General features: G+C 33.0%; 2 protein-coding genes across 5 annotated transcripts; one reads left to right on the top strand and one right to left on the bottom strand.

Annotated features, from left to right (window-relative positions):
* Positions 1-3,372: 3,372 nt before the first annotated feature.
* On the bottom strand, positions 3,373-18,485 carry LOC106788203 (voltage-dependent calcium channel gamma-7 subunit). 3 transcript variants are annotated; one of them, XM_014751267.1, is made up of 10 exons: positions 17,928-18,484; positions 14,402-14,867; positions 13,914-14,302; positions 10,502-10,594; positions 8,853-8,996; positions 8,262-8,350; positions 7,994-8,149; positions 7,565-7,780; positions 7,037-7,278; positions 3,373-4,440 (listed from the first exon to the last, which is right to left on the bottom strand). In XM_014751267.1, the coding sequence occupies exons 3-9, from the start codon at positions 14,278-14,280 to the stop codon at positions 7,048-7,050; spliced, it is 1,296 nt and encodes a 431-aa protein (XP_014606753.1). In that variant the 5' UTR covers positions 14,281-14,302; positions 14,402-14,867; positions 17,928-18,484; the 3' UTR covers positions 3,373-4,440; positions 7,037-7,047. The 3 variants fall into 3 exon arrangements, with proteins under 3 accessions (XP_014606753.1, XP_014606754.1, XP_014606755.1); XM_014751268.1 differs by having other exon boundaries at positions 8,027-8,149; positions 13,914-14,867; positions 17,928-18,485; XM_014751269.1 differs by lacking the exon at positions 3,373-4,440 and having other exon boundaries at positions 7,191-7,310; positions 13,914-14,867; positions 17,928-18,485.
* A 739-nt stretch (positions 18,486-19,224) lies between these two features.
* LOC106788204 (uncharacterized protein DDB_G0283357-like) lies at positions 19,225-24,681 on the top strand. Of its 2 annotated transcripts, XM_014751270.1 has the most exons (5): positions 19,225-19,327; positions 19,972-20,056; positions 21,032-21,160; positions 22,294-22,386; positions 23,363-24,681. In XM_014751270.1, exons 2-5 carry the CDS (start codon positions 19,975-19,977, stop codon positions 23,956-23,958), a joined length of 900 nt encoding a protein of 299 aa, XP_014606756.1. In that variant the 5' UTR covers positions 19,225-19,327; positions 19,972-19,974; the 3' UTR covers positions 23,959-24,681. The 2 variants fall into 2 exon arrangements, with proteins under 2 accessions (XP_014606756.1, XP_014606757.1); XM_014751271.1 differs by lacking the exon at positions 22,294-22,386.
* The last annotated feature ends 456 nt before the right edge of the window (positions 24,682-25,137 follow it).

Below are 25,137 nucleotides of genomic sequence, written 5' to 3'. Positions count from 1 at the left end.
TGAAAAAAAAAAAAGTTCCCAAACGGTCAATTTTTGAAAAAGTTCTGGCAATTTAAAAATAAAAGAGCGGTTTTTTTCAAAAATTCATAACTTTTTTTGAGTCGGGAAAAAAAATTTGAAAAAATTCTGAAAAATAACTTTCGGGGGGTAGAAAAAGATAGAAAATTTTCAGCGAAATCAAAGGGGGTCAGGTAAAAAATTTGTCGATATGACATGGAATGACCCATATACATATATATATTTTCCTGTATGCTTGTCAAATGTATTCGCGTGTATGACTATCAGAGAGAAAGAATATGAGAGGAAACTCTCTGTATGTTGTGTGTGCGGGTGTGTGAGTATGGTGTGTGAAAGAAAGAGAGAAGGCTTCGAAAACCAATCGATGGTAAACATATCTCTAATTAATTATCTCGTAAAGATAATATCATTTAATCGTAAATTACGAATTACGATTTACATTTTACAATGTAAAGAAAAAAAAAACAGAAGAATTTTCAATAATCTTACCAATTAGGAATGTTTATACTCTATTGATAGAAATTCTCTTTTATACTTTATATAGAAACAAACGACTCACAATTATTTTATTACCTCGGACAAACATATTGAAACGTTCGCGTAATACGAATTTGAAATAGTTTATAAATATGATATATTAATAATGCGCGATATACTTATAAACAGAACTTAAATATAGTCGATAATGAAATGACGTATTATAGATGAAATGTATAAATTTATTTGTCGTGTATTACTTATCAACGTTTTACAAATTGTTACTCTGGAATATGGTCATAATTGTTGTTTTTACGAAAGGTCTTGGTCAAGAAAAAAAAATCGTAAACGCAACCGATTCACCGGTCTTCTTCGATACGAATCCTATATACAGGGTGATTCGTATTTCTATCTTGTAATTCTCGACGCCCCTTTAATCGATACACTGCCTCACCTTCATAAACCTTTTTGAATAAGGCTTATACAATAATCACTTTTCGAATTGCATTACTTTATAATAGTAAAACTATCTTTATATCGTTGTAGATAATTGTTAGTTTCTTTGATATTCATAAAATATCAAAATTATATTGTGCAATATATAAGACAATCTAATGTACTTAAAAATGAAAAGCAAATCTATTAAGAAATTGTACAAATTGATCTAAAAGAAAATCGGTTTTGTCATGTAACTCTATTGTTAAAAATCGATTCAAACTTTAATCTAAATATTTACAAAATAATATTTATTCTTCTACCCGATAAAATATGTGAAATATCCAGCGTACGAAAAATATGCTAGTGTCTTCCGAAAAACATTTGGAAAATAAAATAGACCAAAATACGCGCGTATAGATAATAGCATATTATCATAATTTTTAATAAGATAAATATTAATGTAATCGTTGTGAAAAAATATGATCTAGGCAGATGAGATAGATTGGTTTGCGAAAACTGGGGAAGAATGTTTGCTCGAAAGTTCCTTTGTCCGATTGTTCAGTTCTGAAAATTGACGTTAGCAAATTTACTGGTAGAAATGACTGATCAAAGTAAAATGTTAATGGTCGAATAAAGACAGTCGTTTGATTAGAATTTAATGAAATATTACAAAAGTCACGCATACTCAGTCAGTGAATATTCACACGTCAGTAATTCTTGCACCAAAAGATAAAGAATAAATAATTCAATGCATCAAAGTGTTCGCTTTGATGAACCTTTATTGTATAAACAGTAAAGTTTGGACAAGCTTATCACCATCGAAGACAAACAACAAATTTACATTACGTACTAGTAATAATTATGTATTCATTTATGACTAGTATTTCTCTTAATCGTATTATTTATTTCAGATTATAAGCGCGCGCGCGTCAATACAAATGTGGTTGATTTGTATTAAAAAGTACTTACTTAAATCTCACAATAAATTCGATAATATTCTTTTTCGACGGATAATATGATTTAGATTAGAAAATATCATTCGTGTAATTAAACAATATATACTTTATAAAAATACCCTGATATACTATTGATTATTTTATTATTATTTTTTAAAAAATCTTTTCAATATTGATCAAATTGATCTCGGCAATACGATTTTTTCATGATGCATAACAAAATACGAAATGAAAATATATGGTAAGTATTAAATAGTAGTTGTTACGTATGGTTTTGTCGTTGCCACACAGGTAGGGGATATTCTAATCTTAAATTAATAATATTTTTGTCTTTTATAAAATTTCACCTTTATCGCAAATTACTTGTAATATTTAATAGTAATTGCAAAACAGTCATTTCTTCCGATTAGTTAAACGATTACAGTAGTAATCACTAGGTAGACAAATATGCTGCGAAAGAGATTCTGTAGATTTCTATAATCGTTTAAAAATGATTTCATTTAAGTATGTAAAAACCTATCGTGTAATATCACCTACCGAAGGTCTTCAAATAGTTTACAATCTGGGTATAATTATGTTATGCTTTTTTATAATATCGATACAAGATAGAAATCTTATGCTTACAGCTAGTCCACGCGATTTAAACATGTTACACAATTTTTAAATTGTTATTTATAAGAATATTTAATTAATCAACAATTGCATGCTCTCGAAGATGTTATTTGCATAAGTACATAGGCGATATTATAACGAATAAATGTCATACGTTTTTTACTTTATAATATATGAAAAGCTTATTTCCAAAACGTTTTAAATTTATGACGCAATTATGAGAAAAAATTACAATTTTTCTACAATTATTATTTGAAATAAATTTCGATATATAATTATTCACAATTATTTTGATATGATATTTGTGTTTTAATTGTAAGTTTATTTCGTATAATTATTTAAAAATCGAAACGCATATTATTGGTACGTTTGAAATAATTGATATTAGACGATTGCTTTAATTTTCATAGAAAAATCTGATATTTAAAAATAAAATTCAAAAACGTGTCCTACCCCCACCCCCCCCCTTTCTCTTAGATCTCCGTTAAATCTCCTTTGAATCATTTTTATCTCGATAAAATATTGATTTGTTAAGACGATTTGAAAATATGCTCTTCAATTGAGTCCGGAATTCAAATAAACGCTCGTAATATTATATACTTATCAAGCATCTTCCGTTGACTTATGTATATATGACTAATGTATTCGTAACTATTACAGAGCAGTCGGTTGATTCTAACAATAAATGTATCACCTAATCTTATTGTTAGCGAGTTTCAGTCGACTTTAATACCTGAGTACGTAATATTGAAGTTAACTTCGATCTACGAAGCAGCCGGCTACTATTTTTTGCATTTCATTGTATAGTATACGAACAATAAACAAAGTAACATAATGTAATGTAAACGAATATAAATGAAAGTTCTTGGTGTTAAGAATGAATCAGAATGACTCATTTCTGGAAAAAGAACAAAATCTATCGATCTTAGTTAAGTACATTTATATTGCAGTAATTAATTCCAGTAATTAATTCCAGTAGACCTCCAACAAAATACATTTGAATTTGTTTAATATTATAAATATCAGTCATCTTTTCTGGATACGTTGCTCCGAATTAGCAAAATTGTACACATTGCATTTGTATTTTATTGTATTTTATTACGACGAAAGAAAAAACATTAGTCATCGATACAAGTAGAATATTTTGTTGTCTTCATACTGGATCATAGGACGGTTTTCTCCGATACGACGAAATGACACGATCTCATTGAAGAATTTTATTCTACAGGGTGTCAGGGTTCCTACTTATCCTATTCATACCATGGAAGAAAAAACTCTGACAGCCTGCATATAAGATAGAACGTGTTTACTTTTCATTTGTTTCTATGCCTGTATATATCATTCCTATACATATAATATATATGTGAAATATGTGTATTCACATGAATATATGTGAAAAAGAATCGCGCAGCTTGGAAATATTTGCAAATGTTGCGATTAAAACGAAAGGATATAAATAAAATCATTCGAAATCGTCCATTTTTCGCGAGATTATATAATATTCGGTTATCGATTAACGTTTACGAGGCGTTACAGGAATTTCAGATTAAATCGAAGGCTTATATCGCGTGCCACGACGTCACGATATTTTCTAACACTTCCTGACGGCCGTTTATCCAAAGTTCAACAAAGGAAATGTCCCAAATATATTTTCGAACAGTCTCCTCTACGATTTCCAATGGCCAAACAAAAGATTCCATTTTTGGTTAATTCCAATGATTTTCAGCTTTTGTCCAACGTGAATTCCTCTTGCCTCTTGGATTTTTCCACTTTCTCATCCATTTTGTCGTCGTCCTCGTTGTCCTCGTCCTCGTCGTCGTCGTCGTTCTCGTCCTCGTCGTCGTCCTCGTCCTCGTCCTCGTCCTCGTCCTCGTCCTCGTCGCCATCGTCGTCGCCGTCATCGTCATCGCAGTCGACCTTTTGCACCAACCTCGCATACCTACGGTAGAGAGAAATATTGGATAATTAAAACTTTAGGACAATCAATTTGTGGATAGCGAAATTGGAGAGATTAGTCGAGCAAACGTCCAAGAATCTTTAAACACATATATGTATCGGGGTGACTTGTCCAATAACTATTACTAGAATTACGTGTAAATGTATTTTTATACAATAGTCGATTATTTTCGTCTACTATCAAGAGAAACTGTAAACTCGTGGTGAAATGCTTTTGCACATTCCAAAGATTCACATTCTACCGGAATCGACCGCACCATTTCCCGAATTGTAAAGGGAGAATTCCAGAGACTACGAATGACATAGAACTAACTGTTGGATAGTAATAAATGATCCTTTTTTTTCTTCTTCTTCTTCTTCTTCCAGTATGTTCGAATAGAGTTAAAAATGCAGTGGAACGCGATAAAGCGGTTATCACTTTACTTATTTAATTATCTTTGAAGAATAATTAAATAAAGTATCTAATTTTAAACAAAAGTTTATAAGGTGTTGCATATAAGAAATACTACTAAGAATTATTCAAAATTCTGTGATCTAACCGGAAGTCGAGTATGAAACTGTAATTGAAATGTCAATATATTTCAATACTACTCGGATGAAAATCGAATCGAGAGGATCGCAATTTAATCCACGCTCTCGATTAAATGACAAATTTTCGACGGAAGATTAGCGTAACGAGAAATTCAGTGGCTAACTTCAGAATTGTAGATCTATTGAGGCAAAGTTTAAATAGCAAATATTTCATGTTAGAGAATATTCTAAGCGAGTACATTATTTGCAACATGGTGCTTATTAATAATGCGGATACTTATTGAAGTTGAAACATTTAGAAAATGTATATATGTATGTATACCATATTGCATGTTTATAGAGACGTCACTTAAATTAATGAAAAGAGTTCTATATTAAGAGAGAGTGTTACCAGAAAGAAATGAGCATTTTTCATTAACTAAAAACAATTTTAATATCATACATCTCGTAATCTTACTACTGTTCACCACCAGCCAAACTGACAAAAGTAAGGCTCTTATTCTTATTTCTTATTTCTTAAAATACAACTACATTTTAATGTGCAAGCAAGACAATATATTTCTACTTTTGTTTCTAACTTTCCTCGAGATTTTTCTTTTACACGCGTATCTAGTTATTTACTACAAAATGAAAAGATCTACGAGTAATTTTGGTTTTTCATCCGACCTTTTGGATTTCTAAATGGCGATGTTTTAAAAAAACACGAATACAACCGAATTCAAATAGCAGTCTTACGGTTAGAGATTAACTTGAATTCCATCAAACATATTCGATCGTCCCCATTTATGTCAAAAAAATAAATGCGCGAGCTTGTTTTTATTTTTTTTTTGTTTAATTTAGCGATTGTGCGTTGAATGTTTCCCATTGTTCTAATTTTGTGTCAAAATGACGAATACGAATGTTACATAACAACGATTCTAAACTCGATTCACGAATGTGCATTGCCCTTTGGCTATGCCAGTAGGACGAATATGGCACGTTCATGAGTTTGACATAAAAGAAAATCAATTGATGCGTGGTGTTTCAGGCCGAGAATTATCGAGATTTCTATTTTCTATCGATGCGATTACACGACGGTCATTCGTTTTTTACAATTTTCCGGTAGAAAATAGATTGGAAATCAAACAGAGCAGAGTGTTAAACGTCAAGATTTGACCCATTCCACAAACGTTGGTGAGTTGATTCAAAAATAGATTTCACTTTCTCGCGATCAATGATAGGCGAATGAAAATTAAGGAAACGATCGAGAATCGAACGATAGGAGGGGAAAGGCAAAATGAAAAAAACACGTGTGGTGTGTGTGTACTTTTGTACGCACGCAAGAAGTTACATTTCTTTGGCGTAACAAAACAAAATAATAACAAATAATGAAATTTAAAAAATGATCAAATCTGTGTTTATTATAATTGTATATATAAAGTAGTACAGATACTACTACGGACCCATTTGAATTTTGCCGCGTGATCTGTGGGTGTAATAGAAGTTTCTTTAAGAGAAAAGAAGGTAATTAGGCCGGTAGTGGGAGAAGTGACACGTAGGCAGAGTGGATAGGGATAAAATTAAGAAAGATCGTCAGAATGAAAAAAAAAAGATAGGAAAGAATAAGCTTAAGTGTCGTTTCTCTATTTATAGGTAAGAAAACTAAGGAACTGTTATAAATGAAATTTAATTGTTGAATTCATTATATTATAATTTGTGTAATAAATAAAATGTCTATTCATAGTGAAACCCAATATTCTGTTTATTCACCTATAAGAGGTAGAAGAGCATTATATATATATATATGGAATATAATAAAAAGTATATAGAGACCAAATATAGTATTTTATTTGTGAGAAACGGGCAAATGGTATTCGAAATCTAATGACCAATCAAAGAACTAACTGATTTTTCATATATATGGTACACGTGACACACACAAAACTGGCTATGACACGACTAACTTCATCCTATTTATTTTGTGATGGTTGTGCTCGCGCATCGTAAAAATTCACTCTCATGATTTTTTGTCAAACGCGGCAACAAAAGAATTATAACTTGGAAAATACCTGACGCTATATCAGACGGGAGTTGTTCTTCTGAGAGCTGCGAACGCCCAGTCGGAGCCTCTGACGGAGCCTCTGAAGGAGCCTCTGACGGAGTCTCGGACGGAGCCTCGGACAGGTGTTGGCGGTGGTACTGGATCCTCGAGGTCAAAGGTCACGAACTCGTGGCGGACGGTGTAATCCGGTCCATCCGTGTCTGGTTGTGCATCCTCCTCCTGCTGCAGTATGTCCGCCGTCGTGCTCACCTGGAAGGTCGTTTTCGAGAACGAGTAGAAATCTAAAATGGAGTATCAAATGCCGGATTATCACCGGTTGCTAAGGTTACCTATACGATCTTCACCTTCTTCGTGGAGCTAGACTCTCGAGATAAAGGAAGGGAGAGAAGGAGTGAAGGGTAGAGATCGAAAGTTCTTGAAGGATGAGCAGCCAAATATTAGCAGATCCGGATTATATGCGTAGTCTCTCGCGCGTGCTTCGTTATAATATGTATTATGTTAGACTGAAATAACTTTTATTCGATTGTTCGCTTACCGTTAGAGCAGTGAGATCTCTCGGAAACTGTCTGGAATAATCGTAATGATCCAAGTTAGGCGGTGGTGGTAAGAATTCATCGAAATCGACATAATCGACGGAATCCCTTCCGAAGAAATATCTCTTCTGATGTCTCTCGCAGATAAAGTTGCCATGAACTAACGCCGCGTGATGATTCGCGTGATTTACGTGATGATTGTCCAAGTGATAAACACCCTGTGCGCGAACAATCAATGATAGAAATGATCTTGTTTATTTTGTTTCTTTTTTCCTATTTGAATTATTCGTCGCAAACTCGTAAAACTCATCAGAAGCTTTTCATCTTTCGTCATATATTATGATAAATCGTGCGAAAAGATTAAGGCGTGACGATTATTGCGCAACAGTGGCATTAGAAAAAAGAACAAAAAAGTAGCCGATACTACCAACCCCATAATTTTTGCGTCTCAAGTCCTTTCGTACCAATTCACGTTGGTGCCAGGAGATATATAGAAAAATAGCGTATGTACCAGCCACCTCGGTCGTGATGAACCCGCTCACATACAACAGGAAGGAAAACCCATATCTATACGTGAAAGGAGCTCCCTGCAATATCAAAAGTATCAAGCTTCAAGACTTGTGTAATATAAGTTCGTAGAAAAAAATAAAAAGCACAGGGATACGTGCTCTGTATACCTGCGGGATCGATAAGATTTACCTGAAATGACGATCGCGGCCTAAGTTTGCTGCCAACTTCGGCTTTGAAAATTGATATGTACATGACCATCCCAACCAGCATGAGTAATCCTGTAGCAGTATTGAAAATTTTAAAATACGTAGCTTTGTTTTATTCTCTCGATATTTTTTAACACGTTCGCGGACAGTAAAACTTTCAGCGAGGAAAAAATAAAAAAGGTGACAGTCATTTTATTTAGAAATTAATTGTTATTTCGAAAATTTCATTAACACATATTTTATAAGGGCAATCAGATTATCTTATATTAAAGAATCAGTTAGTCATTACTTTTACAGGTATAAAAATTACAAAAACTTATGGTTATATGAAATAAAATTCCAAATAATTGGCTTTCAAATTAGAATGCTATGTCATTCTACATTACAACGAAAATGAATGCTATAGCATTCACATCTGCGAACGTGTTAAGTTTCGATATTATACTTTCGGAACTAACGAATGAACAGTAGCCCTTTCATACATCTTTATCCCTTTTAGAATATTGTACGTGATAATAATTGAACGAACGCGTCAAAAGAAAGAATTTTGCTTAAATTTGATCAAATGACTTACCCGAAACTATAAAGACTACTCCAGCTACGAAGACGCAAAGTCTGTGCCTTGGATGAGTAATGTGTGCGGCAAAATAACAAATTTCCGCGATTACTAGCAACGACGTAGCCGCGAAGAAAAACATGGCCGACTTTGTAACTGCATCTGGAAAGACCAAAAATGGATAGATATTTATTTCAATAGAAATGAAGAAACAATCGTGAACATTGATCAATTTTAGTACCCAGAGAAGTACATTGAAAGCAATTAATACGTAAATTAATATCACGTATTGTGAAATATTAAGAGTTTTGAAAAACGATGATAAATATATTTTTTACATTTTATTTTTTTTTTTTTTTAATGCATATCTCATTGATAAACGTATTATCTCACACGTGATCATATTATAAACGTGGATACATTCATTTGTGCTAATACCTTTAAGCGGATTCACGGATTCGTAAATGCTGCCTATAAAAATATACGAAAAATAACGAAAAATAACGATTCCAGCTGCGTATTATTTAAAATTTGACGTCGATTTTTGTAGTAAACGGTCCTAGTCGAGTATCACCTTGTTCCGATGTTCCCTACATTTGTTATATTTTCTACTTGTTTTTTACTCAAGACGCGCGCTGCCCAAGTAACCAAAAAGGTTGAACACCACTGCTCTAAATTATTGACGCCACCCAATTGCCGCGACCAAGTGGGTCGTCCCCTTTTTTTGAGAAAAATGCGAATGGATGACCCGTGCAATGCTATCTTCTTTAAGAACGATCTGCAAGTTTCGGTGCAATACGCGCGTAATCGAATCGTCAACAAACCGTATTTCGATTATATATATAAGCGAGACATTCAGAGATTGTGAGCATTGGTAACAATGACAAGCGGTTTCTACCAATGTAGGAAACAGAAGAATTGTTACTTACTTTTTCTAGGCATTGTACATAATACTTTGGTATCCTATAACATTATATAATGCATAAAAGGTAGAAACTCTTTTCAACTTCTTTTCATTTAATTTAACCTTTTTCTTTTTACTTTCTTTTAGACTTCAAAATAAGGGAATATATATTTTGAAGTTTGATAATGTTTCGAGCAGAAATAGTATATATATTTGTCAGGACTATAGTACATAGAAAATGATGATATTATCCAGAAGGTGCCGTGGAAAGTTGGAAATACGAAAAGCATATCGATAAGAATAGGTTAATTTATTATTACATAAGAGAACGTCAGTTTCTCATTCTTACTACTCGTAAGGTTCTTTCTCGCTCTCGTTACTTGTCTCTTGGAAATTCGCAGATCGTAGTTGGAAAGTTTGCCTCCTGAATCTCCGGTCTCTATTGCAAACTCCTTCGTTATTTCCTGGAAACTTTGCTCCAGGAAGAACTTTCCACGCGCGTTCTTCTTCTTTGCTTCTTAGATTTGCATGCCAAGACCGACCCATCGATATAAATATAAACGAAGCAAGGACGTAGCAGATCAAATAAATCAGCTCGTTAATCATTCTACCCTGTATTTGCGAGAAACATCTACTCTAGACTAGCGTATTTATTTAGTTTACCATATAATAAAGTTCGATTTGTATGCAATTCGCGCGACGACGAAATAAACCATTTCTCTCTCATTTTTCTAATTATTTTATAAATACGTTCGTTACTAACACGGAATCGCCATCGTAGAGTCACTGGGATCGGGACTGTACTCCTCGTTTGGAAAATAGTCGATACTCGAACACTCGTATTCCATCCGCGAGCCTGAAACATACGGAAAAAGCATATTTTCTGTTATGTCATAGAAAACTTGTTGTCCCAAAATTGGAAAATTATTCAGAATTTCATTGTTTTTTTTTTTTTAATTGACAATGGAAATCGAAATTCTCCCTTCGTTCATTTATATTTTGTTCTTTTATATTTTGTTCTTTTATATTTGCAAGTTTCCCGTCGTCTCGTTTGCTCCTTGTTTTCGAAATTTTAACAGAATTATTATTAAGTTCGTGCAAGGAAGTTAACCCGATTTTACTTTCTCCTTTTCCCTTTCCGCTTTTATTCGGTGCCGGTCACCCGTCAGGGTTGCGTCAGGGTTTGCGTCAGGGTTTGCGTCAGGGTTTGCGCTAATAAAAGCACCAAGAAATCCTGTTACCGCGAGGGAAAAGCAATTTCTACCGTTTTCCACCTAGAAGAACCCTTCTTCTAGGTGCCTATTCTTCCTTTTTTCTTCTTCCAACGGAATTTTTTCCCTTATCTTTCCCATCGTCTTTTTCGAATAATAAAGAGTTGGATTTTCGAGCCTAGCAATTATAGATCTAACGGAAAGTAATTTTATTCTATGCAAAAATTCTATCTATATAAAGTATTTATATAACCTAATCAACAAATAATAAACCTCTACATCTTTTATTAATATTCACTTGAACAATTTGTACATCTGATAATGTGAGCGATCTATGTAAATCTGTGTATTACACAAAAGTCTATTCTACGAAGGTAACTTCAATTATTATCCACAGAGTATAATAACATTTTCTTGAATATTCTTTAATATTTATAATGTCAAGTGCTTAACGCATTAGTATTTTTGTGGTTACGCGTTAAAACACGCCAAGTTTGTTGTATCCGTTTCTTGTTATCTCAAGTATCGGGACAATGACTGAAAGTTTTCAATGGATTTTGGTCTCTGACTTACTTGAAAACAACAAGAAACGGATAACTGCACGTTGCTTTTCTTTGGCGGTAACGACGTCAAGCGGAGCGGTCATTGTTAATATTACGATAAAGAAAATCTAGGTAACCTAACGTATTGAAACTTGTACAACCGTAATAAGTATAGGAGCCCAGAAATATTCATTAGCGAAAGCTTGACAATAGAATGTAGATCAATAAATAAATGTAATAACATTGGGGAATAATTATGAACTCTCTACATAAAGCGCAATTTATTTGAGAAACAAAATAAAACAAAAGAAATGTATAATTAAAAGTAATGCAAAAGAAATGAAAGTGATTTGAAATCCCTGCGAAGCGCAATAAAGCGCAGCACGGCGCAAGATTGAAGATCGTTCGACCGCAATAAGAAGGTATCCTGCTGTCGACTGTGCTCATCGGTAAATGGTTTCCTTTCATTCCTATTCCTCGTTTTTTTACGTTCATCCAAGAGCACAGCCAAGTAAGAGGCATCCCTCCGCTCGTAGACCTGTTCAAATGGATCGAGACCGGTTGATGGGGTTAGCAGAAGGAGAGTGGTTTCCGGTGCCCCGGGTAACGAGTCATTTCCGACCTAGGGTACTCTCTCTCCCCCCCCCCTCCCCACACCCCTATCTCAACAAAATCTCGAGTAGCAGCCATTTCCATCTGAAGAGAAACAGAGAAACATAGGCCGGAATCCAAGCAAATGTCTTTTGCTCTTCTCTTCGAATCCAACGTGCTACTCCAAATCTTTTCTGATGTTTACTTTCAATTTATTCCGATGAAAAAAGGTTCCTACAGTAGTAACATAATCTAGTTGTAAAACGAATAGACCCGTTTTACCATTTTCTCCCTCATGTGCAGAATATTGATTTGATGAGAAATTAATGTCGGTTTTCAGCTTTTATCAAAATAAAGAATTATTATTATTTGAAATGAAAACCCTGATACAGTTTACATATTTCTGCTAACGAGATATGAGATTTTTATTTGAATTGATGAAATCTTTGTAGGCATTTTTAGGCGATACTTGGGAAAGGAATTGGACAAAAGTGATAGACCAAATTTCCTGGTCCAATTCGAACTAAGCTTACGCTTTCAAAAAATAATTATTACTATTCCGAAACAAAGCGCCAATGTTTTAAATATCTAAAAGCAACATTCGTCTCTTATCGATCCTAATATTATTCAAGAAAATACTTCGAAGCAATTAACATTTAATTGAATATGTATTATTTCTGTTTGACGTGCATATATTCCTTTATTAAAATCTGAAATAATAAAAAGCTTTCAATTGGATATATCATATTTCCTCGAGATCGTCGTTTTTATTCCAGTGCTTTTTTCACGATACATTCGACAGAGATATTATTAAACAAATTTGTTTTTGATCATTAACAGAATGAAAGGACCATCATATTTGATAGATATGCTTCAATAGAGAAAGAAATACATTGATTGCATAATAAAACGTTTAACTGATTCCAATGGAAATTTTGTTATATTTTTTTTGTTATATTTTTTTTGTTTGGTCGCTCTTTGAAACAGGTAAGAGTATTTATCAAAAACCACTGGTTGATACTCGAATGTACATCGATCGATTCGTTTTTCATTTGAAAATAGAACCGTAAGGTTACGCAAAGCTGCACTTGTTTTCTCGTACGAACCAAGAAGACGTCTGGTCGGCTTACATTAACACGTTGACTGCCATGAGGTCACCGGTAACCTCAAAACGACCATTAGTAAAAATACATGATTAGAGTAAATATCGATTCTGATCAATTTTTAAACAATATCATTGTTTTTATAAAGGTTCGCGAAGAAACTTATGACATACAGAGTATGGAAAAATAATTTGTTTATCACAAAGAAAATTAGTTAGGAGTTATTTGTTTCTGTAACAGAATTCAATTTACAACGTAAATGTTGAAAAACGTGTTGTTGAAAACTATCTATTTTCAGATTCTTGCCAAAGAAAGATACAAATTTCGAAGAAAATATAAAATAGATAAATTTGAAAAAATGACTAAACACGTTCTTCGAAAAGGTTTCTTACTATTATAAACCATAAATAATAAATAAAACACGATTATACAACGCCCCGTTTATTAGTTATAACAAACATTTCAACAAAATATGCAATTATGCAAATATGCATAATAATTATAAAAAAAAACAAGAAAAGAAAAATTATTCAAAATTTGTTAATGGCTCTGACTGCATCTCCTCCCTTCAATAGATGAAACCTTCGATGCACTTTGAAAGATGCTACCGCGAAGGTTATATATAGTAAGTAAAATTTGATATCGAATTTGATGCCGAATTTGATGCCGAATTTGATGCCGAATTTGATGCCGATCGTAATACTTGTAATGCAAATTTATGTACTCACTTATGGCGACGCAAACGCGCCAAAGCCCACTGTAAGTGACTTTGCTGTCCGGCTCGACGGAGGCGTTAGAGGAGGTCTTGGGAAGTTTTTCCTCGGTCAACAACCACTCGCCCGTGCTGATGGCGACGGTGACGACGATGAGGGAGAGTATCGCCGAGAATCCGGATGCAATTCCGAGACCACCCCCGCTGGCGTTGCTCCCACTATGGTTCTCAACCACGACACTTGCTGCTGCTGCTGCTGCCGCTGCTGCTGCCGTTGCTGTTGCCGTTGCTGTTGCTGTTGTTCCTCTTGCACCAGCTGTACTGTTCCCGCTGTCGCAACACCAGCAACAACAAGACATCACCTCGCAGACGACTCTTCTCATGGGAACATCTCACTGACGAGAACTAACAATAAGATTTTCCCCAACGCACTTATCCATTTATTTATTCTAAGATATTTTCATCTCGTAGATGATTGTCAAATAATGAACAAATTGACCCAACCTGTCCAACCTAACGATGAAAAAATGAAAACCGAAAAAATGAGCTTTCGATCGACGATCTATATCCGAAATTGTTTGGAGATTCGTTTAAAGATCCGCGGGCTTTGTTAAAAGGAATTCGATGTATGGCGGAAAGTAACGCGCGCGAAACCTGTGACACTGTAAATGGATGATATAGGAGAAGTTGCGAGAATTGCGATTGATGGAATACGCCTATTATCCAAGTACATTAACCAATGAAAAATAAGTATTATGCTTTGGAAATAGAAACGCGTTGACGTTGGTTCATGTCACGTTAAATAACACATCGTTCGTTCGTTCGTTCCTAATCAAGCTGCATCGATTGGAATCCAAGGAATGATTAATCGAACAGTCTCCCCGTGTCAACTTGTAGAAATCGTTCCTTCCGACAAATTTATCTTACGCCTTGATACAGAAAACAACTCGTTTATCTCGTCCTAAGATTTCTGCAACAAAAATAAAACTTTCAGTTATTATCTTGCTTCCTTGTTTTATCTAACTCGTTTGTATCAATTTAATATCCACACACAAGCACGCACACACACATCATCGCAAATACTAGGAATATTATCGTAAGAAAGAATCTATCGAAAGTACGATATTTATCGTAGTATGACTGAAAAAAAAAGAAATATTAAATATCGTTATAAGGTACGACAACGTTTCGAAAATCTAACAAAATGACGAATATCGATGGAATATTATTGCAATAGTTTTTTCGCAAGCGTTATCTTTCATTTCCCTTAGCTCTTTCGCGAATGAAATTTCATACAACATAGGATGTTCGGTCTCAAAATTCGATGGCCTTTCTCCGGCGCCTGCCTTTAATTAATCGGATTAGGAGTCGCGTCAGCGAAATTGATTTTTCCCAAAGGAAGCTGAGAGCACCTATTCGCCCCAGCGAGATCCATCGAGAAGCCCCTTTTACAAGAAGACCATCTCAAAGGCTAATAGCAGACGATGCAACTTTTTTTCGGTCGTTACGCATACGATACAGAAAAGACATCAAATGTATACAGTGAGTAACAGGAGTGTCCATATATATATAGTATTATATTTTTTACAGTTTTTAACCTGAAGACAAATTTAAAATAAAAATATATTAATATTTATAAATATATAATATATACTCTTCTTCTTCTTCTTCTTCTCATTTTATTAGGACTTTGTCCTGTTATATTAGCTTGTTTTTATTGCTATTTCTCTAGGAGCGATTAATATAATATATTAAATATAATAATATACATATAATTATATAATATATTAAAAATATAATATATATTAATAAAATAAAAATATATATAAATAAAAAAAAAAAAAAGAAATAAATAGTAAAACCGATTGTCAAGTTTAAAGTTGGTTATGAATTTGAAGCCACGTAAGGCTAGCGTTACCCTTTAAAATCAGATGTACCATATTAAGTATAATTACCATATAGTAGTATTATTATATTATATATTTAGTAGTTATACATCATCAGTTCGAAGATTACACAAATGTCGTATTGATTTATTTGATAATAAATGATCTCATTGTTGAAACCCTGTATCAGCTTTTCTGTCTGTCGATAAAAATACATTCGAATGGCCCTTTTGTTTCATTTTAGTAAATGATCCCCCCACACCGGTTAAATCCGCAATTCTCTTTAAATGGTAAAATGATAATTCTATTCGGAGATAACTCGATGGTCATTTTTTTACGTCATTTTTCTTCCATTTGGTCACTTTACATTTTTTATTCCTTTTTTTTAACTCTGCCTTTTTTAACCGGCTGTAGAAAGCAAGAGAGAAAGAGAGAACTTGGCTCGATGCCACGTTTTTATTACACAGTCGATCGTTTTACAAAATAGTTGCACTAGTATTATAATGTCTTTTCTTTTTGCAATTCGTTTGGTAGCTGTATTTTATAGGAACTTTAATAACGTCTATTGCATTTTGTTTTTATTCACAAGTGGAAATACGGATTGTACAGTTTAACATACTTATAGATAATCAATGATTATAATATTATATGTTATTTTGTTATTCTATGACAAAATGAAATGTAATCGGTTAGTTCCAGAAGCATTCTCTCAAAATAGCTTTCTAAAAGACATTCCTACGAGAAGCAATGGAATGCCGGTAATTCATTATTAATGGTATTAAACGTGTACTACCAGAATGTACGGATTAAATGGATGATTTATGGAGAAAGAAACAATATGTATTATATACGATATGAAGTCAAACGACGAAACTTGAGCTAAACTATTCCAGTAGGAATATTAATACTATTCCAATAGAACTCGAGAATTTGGAATTATTAAGGCTCGGATTATATTGAATCCTATCGAGTATTTCATTTTATAACTAACTTTATCCGCGGGATGTTACGTTTAAAGCACATCTTAGTAAGTAACATAAAAACTTGAAGAAAATGATCTGCGAATATCCAATGGGGATATATGTCCAATGGATATATGTCCAATGGATATATGTCCATCAGTCCATTATCCATATTTTCTCATCAGTTAAATCATGCAATACGTTGTATTTAATTTGCAAAAATTAAAATACTGAAAATGAAACTATATTCCTATTACGAATGTACATTTACTTTTTCCAATCTAATTCTGTTAAACTGGTATAATATTCTTTTTTCATTATGCAAATGGAAATGATGTTTTAATGCTACTGCGCAATGCTTTCCAATGTATGTACTTTGGATGTACGATCTTTGTTCTATCTAACATAAGTACCGAAGATGATAACCCGGCACGTTTCGTAAGTATGTACCATTTACTAAATGGAAAATGACGAGATTCAAAGTAATGGATAATCCTTGAAAATGTTACAGACAGATAGATAGGCGTTGCTACTCGTACTATGACAAACCTACAATTTATCTTCCTAAATTCGAGGACAAAGCACGAACGAACGAACCTGTTGGCCATATATCAGCGGAATTTCCATCATCCCATATAACGTTAATTTTCATTTCCATCCTATTTACTTTAGACATACGACGATCATACGTATTATCGTAATCGTGTTGTCTCGAAATTCGATGCGTATCTGACGTGTTATGATTCCGTTTATGTATCTAACAACAGTTCAATAATGATTCATCGATCTATTTTATTTGATTCCTTAATTCAATTATTTCAATATCGCTGATGCTTTCGTGTCTTACGAAAAGATCTTAATTGCATTCTGATAAAATATTAAAAAACTGAACGAAGATGATTGGTACGAGAGTCAAGAAAAATTACAAAATTGATCATAGTAATAACGAGAGGAAAAAGCTCGTATAAATGAAATAACTTTTGTAGATAAATTGGTGGACGAAAAAATATAATATTGACATCGATAACATGATAAATGATCGATCAATTTCTAGCACTATTCAATGACAAATGTAAATAACATTTTTTGTCGTCAATAAATATATAAGAAAGATTTATCAAGATTGAATCGTTTACTCGCACGCATACATATATGAAAGAGAATAGTCGAGTTTTTGCCTACCTGATGCACACTTGGTTGTGTGATGCACACCTGGTTGCCTGATGCACACCACGTTGACAGTCGGTAAAATCGAGAAGCCACGTTAATTTCACTCTCCCACTCCCTCTCTCTCTCTTATCTTAGACTTCTAATCAACACTGATCGTTTTCATTTCCCAATGAAAATATTCAGTTCGTATTTCTGATGAAAACCACCTAGACAACTTTCGATTCTTGATAAACGGAAAAAGCTCCTGCGAATAGGAAAATAAATCTTTGTCTTTTTCGCGACAACGAAAGGAAACGAAAAGAGATGAAGAAACAAGACAGAGACGAAATTCTATATCAATGAGAAATAATGATAAGCAAGAGTAGAAAATGCGATCGTTGAATTCGCTTATTATCGCAATTCGTGGAATTGCGAAAAGGAAAAGAAGGAGAAGGATGAGGAAGGAACGAAATATTATGGTGTTCGTCATTCGCGAAATGAAGTACGCGACTGAGGGTAGGAATTAGACTAAGAACGGTCGACGCCCGTTGTCACACGCACACAACCCCACGACTGCAATCGGGCGCGCACTGCGGCGCGCATCGCGCATCGCGCACCGCGCACCCCGTACCACCTTGTGCAATCTAATATAATAGCCCCCGTTAGTAACGTAGGCCTAGGATAAGGTTTGCTATGCGCGAACTTCCTTCTCGCGCGAATTTATTTCTAGTTCAATTTTCTCCATCGAGTATACTACCCTATACGGAACTCCCTTCTTCGAAGAAGCACGTGCCCATCGAGAGTACTCGACTTTTCGACTCGTTATACCTATACACATATTGCGATATATGTACTATCTATTTTTATATTTCATATATGTTTTTCCAAATACTTTGCATATCTTTTTTTTTCCATAGAGAACAATTTTTCAACGATTTTATAAGTACTTTCAACCCAACAAAATCTCTTCTTTCTTTAACAACTTTATTCATTTGTATATATATATATATATCAAAGTTATTAATAAAGTTATTTCAAATCAACAGAGAGGCAAGTTTTATAATGAAACTGTACGTTTGCAGATGTGATAATCCAAATTGTTTCGTATAAATGTATTATTATATTTACGATTAAATTGATATTTCTATTATAATATGTTGGTAATATTGATAAGTTGACTCTGCAGGAGACGTCATTATTTATGACGTCATTGATACTTTCCTACTTCGTTCAAGGTTATACTCAGATCGTTCTCCCCTACCGTACCTTCTTCCCTTCTCCTATTCTCACTCTCTCTCTCTCTCTCTCTCTCCCCCCATCGCAAACGTCATTGACGACAACAAAACTGGTTTCAAATTAACTGCGACCTCAGTGCTGCAGTAACTGTAAGAGTGGAAAGTGTTGCTGTCGCTTGGAAGAAAAATAAAAAACTGGTAAGATATATCATTTTGGACATATTGATCGTCTCTCGCTATCTAAATGCATCTACTGCAGAAATGCATATCTTATCTTTTAAAGGAAGAATAACGGCAATATCATTTGTAAAAGTATTCTTTTCATAATAGTCTATAGTTCGACGCAAAAGTGTGACACGAATTTTCACTAAAGGATTCTCTCCTTCGTGTGTGCGTATTATTTCTCGAGGTCGTTCAAAACGAAAAGCATCTCGTAATTCTTCAATGTCACGAACATCTAACAGAGAGGCGACGTGAGAAAAAATTAAATTAAAGCAAATATGCATAGTGAAATAAAATGTCTCGTAACAAAAGTGAGGTTAGATTCGATTAAAGGTTGGAAATACGGTTACGAAATTTCGGGAGTAATTTTTCGACGGTAGTTTTTCGAGTTTATTTTTACGTACTTTTACGCATACCTTTTACATTGGACTACTTTGTTTATCAAGTACGATACAAACGTAAAATCCTTGCGTCACTTCCTGGCGTCGAACGAAAGAGACAAAAATTTCTTCTTCTTCTTTTTTATTTCAAATAAAATTGGATTAAATTGCGATAGTGATATAACTGTATAAGTGTATATGATTATTTCCGAACAAATTTAACTTATATTTTTATTCCAGAAAATGTTTAACGCACAGAATCTGTGGGTTACGTTAGCGGCCCTATTGGTCATCGTCGCTATACCGGATGTTTCGTCATATTCAAGTAAGCATTCATTCAAATCCATACACTTATCACTAATGTTTCTAACGCCAACTTTTTATCTTAATTCTGTTTATTATTTCCTGCCAATATCACGAATAACATCAGAAAAAGGAAACCACTAGAATAAGGGGAAAAAGGTCAACGATAAAAAGACGTAATTCTATAAAATTCAATCATTAGATAATAATGTTCAAGTAATAACTATAACAACACTACTAAAGATTAATAAAGTTTTAAATCTTTGATTTATAACTGTATAACACGTCGACAAATAATTATATCTATATATATATATTGGTACGCGTCCACTGTAATAATCGTATTTTTGATTTGATCCTTGGTAGATCTTTTTAAATTGCGTGGAATATGCATTAGAATAGCGTTTAACGATTGCATTAGTACTCGTAGAATTTCTTTGGCTCGAATTAAGGAATACTCCTAAGAGGTAGAAAATCGAGTAGAATCTAACCCCGACCTTTCCCCATCTTCTTCTCTCGATAATTGAAAATCGATGAGGTTCTTAAGCAAAGAGGAGCCAGGGTTGAAATAGAGTTACAATTATATCAACGAAAGGTGTGGCCGACTTAAAGTCCCCTAAAAATGCACGAAGATCGTTAAGGTACTTTTATTCGCATCAATTTACCTACGGTATATAAAAGAAGGAAAAACGGCTTGCGCGTAATTACAATTACAACCTTGAATATCTTAACAGTTGGTTAAAATTATATTTCCGTTAAAGCCTCTATTATCGTCATTCAAGATATTTGCAAATGATCTTTTCAATCTATCTTGCTACCACTGTACACTTATTCACGTATCGATGATTGAATGATTGTCCCTATGATTTGTATATCCTATATCAATCAAATTTATTTATAACTATGACGTTAACATTTCGTAGTTTCATAATTTTTTCTTCTTCTCTTTTACACGCACAATAATAATTTCAAACGAAAATATATATTTTGATTTCAGAATACGGAAGGACTTGCAAGGATATTGGATGTAGAAACGATGAAGTCTGCGTTATGGCGGAAGATCCTTGCACATTTTCCTCAGATAAATGTGGTTCTTATCCGACCTGCAAAAAAACGAGCAACAGCGGTAAAACGAAATCAATTTATTATAATACTTTTCAATGTTTTCGCATATTTCAGAATAACTATTTTTCATTTTCCCTTGTGACAGAGAACAACGCTTTATTCAACATTTACTTATATTATTTTGATACGGAGAAGCATTTTTAAATACTGCTTTATTATCAACAAAAATATCTTTTATTACATTCCCTCCGTCGTATTTGAAAAATAAATAGTTACTCTGAAATACTCTGTAAGAACAATTCGTGACATTTATTTACATGTTTAACGAAATACACAATATCTGAGTTTACTTTTTATTTTTCTTTGACGCTAGATAAGAAAAAATGATCGTTGATCCGTTAGCTTACATTTTAATTCGAGTGATAAACTTCCAAGAGTTGTGCAAGACAAGCAATTCAATAATTTGATATTAGAATACGAAAACTATTTATCTATCATTTTATACTTTTAATTCGTTATCGTCGGCGTGGTTTTACCACCTCTCTGGAGCCAAAAGCACACGATTTTTGTCTTTTCTTTCCCCGGACGGGTCACCCATACATGTTACTGACCATGTCGGGAACTAGTACGTAGCCCTACCTTAACTTATAATTATTTAACATCCAAAATGAAATGAATAACACATTTTATACCATTGTATAAAATGAACGTTGTACAATAATCTTTCGAAGAATTTTCAATTTCATATTTTACGAGTTCCTGGGGAAAATTTGAATGCGTTCAAAGTCTTTGAAGCATATACTTCCAAAATCTACTAACTTTCTAATTATATCGATAGTAATATCATAATACATATTACATATATCTTTCATAAGAATTAATGACACTCGTGCATGATATTACATAATGCATGAGACCGTGCGCATGTTTTAACTTTGTTAACGCGATTCTTATGTCTCCCTTCGTGGAGTATCATTAACATGGTAATTCCTTTCCTCCAAAGTATGACAAACTTCTTTCGACGTAATGCTCGAATTACGATCGGATGAATAAGAATGCATTCATTCGAAGAATGGCAGCTATTGATACAACGGCATATGAGATTACACAGAATTAATACTTCTCCGTGATAGGAATGATATCAAATACTAATATTACTTGAGAATGATTGGGCTTTATAATATTTTTCTACAGAGGGCAGTTGCTCGAGCATCATTTGTGACAAAAATGAATATTGCAGAACCGAAAATGACATACCAAAATGTGTAAGCAAGATTTCATCCAACGGTGGGTACTATACATCTCGACGATAAGTTTTTCATTTGATTAATATTGAAATTATTATTTCAAATCGTTAGTCGAAAATCTCAACTCTTTGCACTTTTCGATATTATTGACAAGTAAAAGCTTGTGAAAATGAAAAAAACAATAGCTGTGATGATAAAATTCTTATAATTATAATGTTATTCCAAGATATGCTTTAAATTAAACATATAACAGATTATACGGAATGCAAAGAATTGTGATTGGCTGTATTTTACTAATTCTATTATTGCCATATTTTTCATTTTAATATCGCAAATTTGTTGATATGCTTTCAAGAAAATTAACATTTCGCATGGCTATCCTATTTAACATATTGACCCCCTAACGTTGAAATAACGTTATTTGCATCATAAAAATCGAATGAAATTTTATTTACTATTTTTCCAAATCAACGGGGAGTGTGTTTTTCAAGTACTAGCAGTACATTCGACAAATGTTTCTTGCTTTTTGAACATTGTTTTATCGCATAAAAATCAATTTATTTGAAATATATTTTAAAAAGTCAAATAATAAATATATAAAGTAAAATTAATGAATAAAAATATTAGCTTTATTTCCATTTAAATTCAGCAACTTTGTATTCATCCTTTTTTTATTATTATTATTATTATTTATTGTTCGCTACACCGAATAACAAAACCGAGATGCATAATCAAAGCTTTTGTAAGAAAATTAGTAAATAAATTTAACAATTAATTGGAAATAAAAATAAGAATAAAAAAGATATTAACACCTGGAACTGCTATGGAATTTGAAGTCTTTTTTAAGGATGTAAATTTAGCATTGATAAAATTATTTGCAAAAGCATTTCTCTCGAACTTTGATCGGAAAGTTTTTGTTTTTAAATTTAAATTATGTTTGATTAAAATGTACTAAAGATATTTAGAAAATACTAGCCCTTATACAAGCGAAACGAACAAAAGAGGGTCATTTTCAGGGTTCCAATCGGCGGGTGTCGATATTGTGAATGGTCAACAAGTCAGCAATAGTGATACTAATAAACACACGAATACCAACTCGAATCCGTACGCTAACGCGAATGCACCTCCAGCCCCCGCTGATCCTGTACCCGGGGGAACTGGTTATCATCAAGTTAATACTGGTAACAATATCGGTTACCCTTCTTATCCCAGCAATCTAGGATCTTCGAATAACAACAACGGCTATCCTCCTTATCCATCAACGAATCAAGGAAATCATCCGCGAACGGATAACCTCGGTTATCCACCCTATCCAACTATGAACAGAATGCCGCAACCTGGTCAAGGATATCCTGGTCAAGGTTATCCCCCATATCCAGGACAATCTGGATATCCGCAAGCAGGATATCCGCAACAACAATATCCAAACGGTCAACGATATCCAGTAGGACAATATCCTGGTTATCAAAATTATCCGAATCAGAATCATCGAGGATATTCCTACAATTCGAATTCTGTATATCGTAAAAATAGTAGTAGCATCGGACAATCTGCATCTTTTACGACCGTTTGTTTGATTACCTTAGCTCTCATTATTTTCAATCGATCGTGATTATAAACAACTTGTGTTTGTTTTATTTTATTTTTTGATAATAAACAGTGCATTGCTATCCTTGATTCAAAAGACAAAAAAAAGGCATATAACTGTTCCAAACGTATTTTATAAAATATATATAATCTTTTGCGCGAATTTTCAACAAATCTATTTGTGTTTTTATCAAAAATTATGAAGTTACATTATGACGAAATAATTTAACAAAGTTTCTATTTAACTGCAACTTGTACCTGATATCGCCTGATTATTTTTATATAGAATATTTGCTATGTACATAGTTTTATTTCTACACCATGACTATTTGAAAATGCAACTTTTACAAATATGGCCTTTATGCCTATCGTCCAATTGCTCTATTAAATAATTGCTATCTATGCAATGCACAGTGCCTTCGTACGCGAAGTATATATCTACATGTATGCATGCATACGTTCATACAAGATCTATTTACGTGTATATAGATGATCGATATTCGTATACATATAATTGCTAATTAATTACCTTCAATTATAGAATATATATATAATTATATACCGTTATAATAATCACAATAATGTTCTTTTAGCAGTTGTTAATATAAGATAATAATGAATATATATTTTTATTGATATTTATAAAAAATTTAGAAAATTTTCTTTTCCACATACGCACACATGCTACATAATAATCTGTAAATCAACATGTAATATTCTTATTTCATAAATTTATCTTAATTATTTTATATATGCATTTTATATATATTTATATAATATTTTTACAAATTAATACAATTAGTTGAAATTTTAAAAATACTGCTTTTTAATGCTAATAACTTTAAATTGAAATGCTTCCATGAAAGTTTTAATTTTATTTTTTAACTAATTTCTTTTAATACATACTTCTTTATTTGAATAATAATATAACATGTATTTATAAAAACAAATGCAAAAAAATAAAGAGTAAACTTAGAATAATTAAAAAGAAAGATGTATATGCCGAGTGGGCAGATTTGGCATGAACAAAACACTAAACACTAAATAAAAAAAGTCTTCAAAAAGGATCTCATAATATTTCATTATTTTTGACTGGATAGTTTACTTTAAATTACTTTCGATATATTTTAATATAGCAATAAATTTGTTCATTATCGATCTACAATTTAACAGTACCATATGAAAGACCACGTGCTCGTGGAAC

The sequence above is a fragment of the Polistes canadensis genome, unplaced genomic scaffold, assembly GCF_001313835.1.
Source record: "Polistes canadensis isolate GaletaPanama2010 unplaced genomic scaffold, ASM131383v1 scaffold_129, whole genome shotgun sequence".
NCBI classification, from domain to species: domain Eukaryota; kingdom Metazoa; phylum Arthropoda; class Insecta; order Hymenoptera; family Vespidae; genus Polistes; species Polistes canadensis.
Note: the sequence above shows the minus strand (reverse complement) of the source record. Positions and strands in the feature narration are given on the sequence as shown.

Bases quoted from the DNA above. Each gene is read 5' to 3' on its own strand.
- LOC106788204 (XM_014751270.1), top strand. From the start codon at position 19,975: ATGTTTAACGCACAGAATCTGTGGGTTACGTTAGCGGCCCTATTGGTC. The intron at 20,057-21,031 runs GTAAGCATTCAT...TTTTGATTTCAG, and splicing joins GGATGTTTCGTCATATTCAA to AATACGGAAGGACTTGCAAG. The intron at 22,387-23,362 runs GTGGGTACTATA...GGTCATTTTCAG, and splicing joins AAGCAAGATTTCATCCAACG to GGTTCCAATCGGCGGGTGTC.
- LOC106788203 (XM_014751267.1), bottom strand. From the start codon at position 14,280: ATGAGAAGAGTCGTCTGCGAGGTGATGTCTTGTTGTTGCTGGTGTTGC. The intron at 8,150-8,261 runs GTAAATCTTATC...TTGATATTGCAG, and splicing joins GGCCGCGATCGTCATTTCAG to GGAGCTCCTTTCACGTATAG. The intron at 7,279-7,564 runs GTAAGCGAACAA...ACGACCTTCCAG, and splicing joins GAGATCTCACTGCTCTAACG to GTGAGCACGACGGCGGACAT.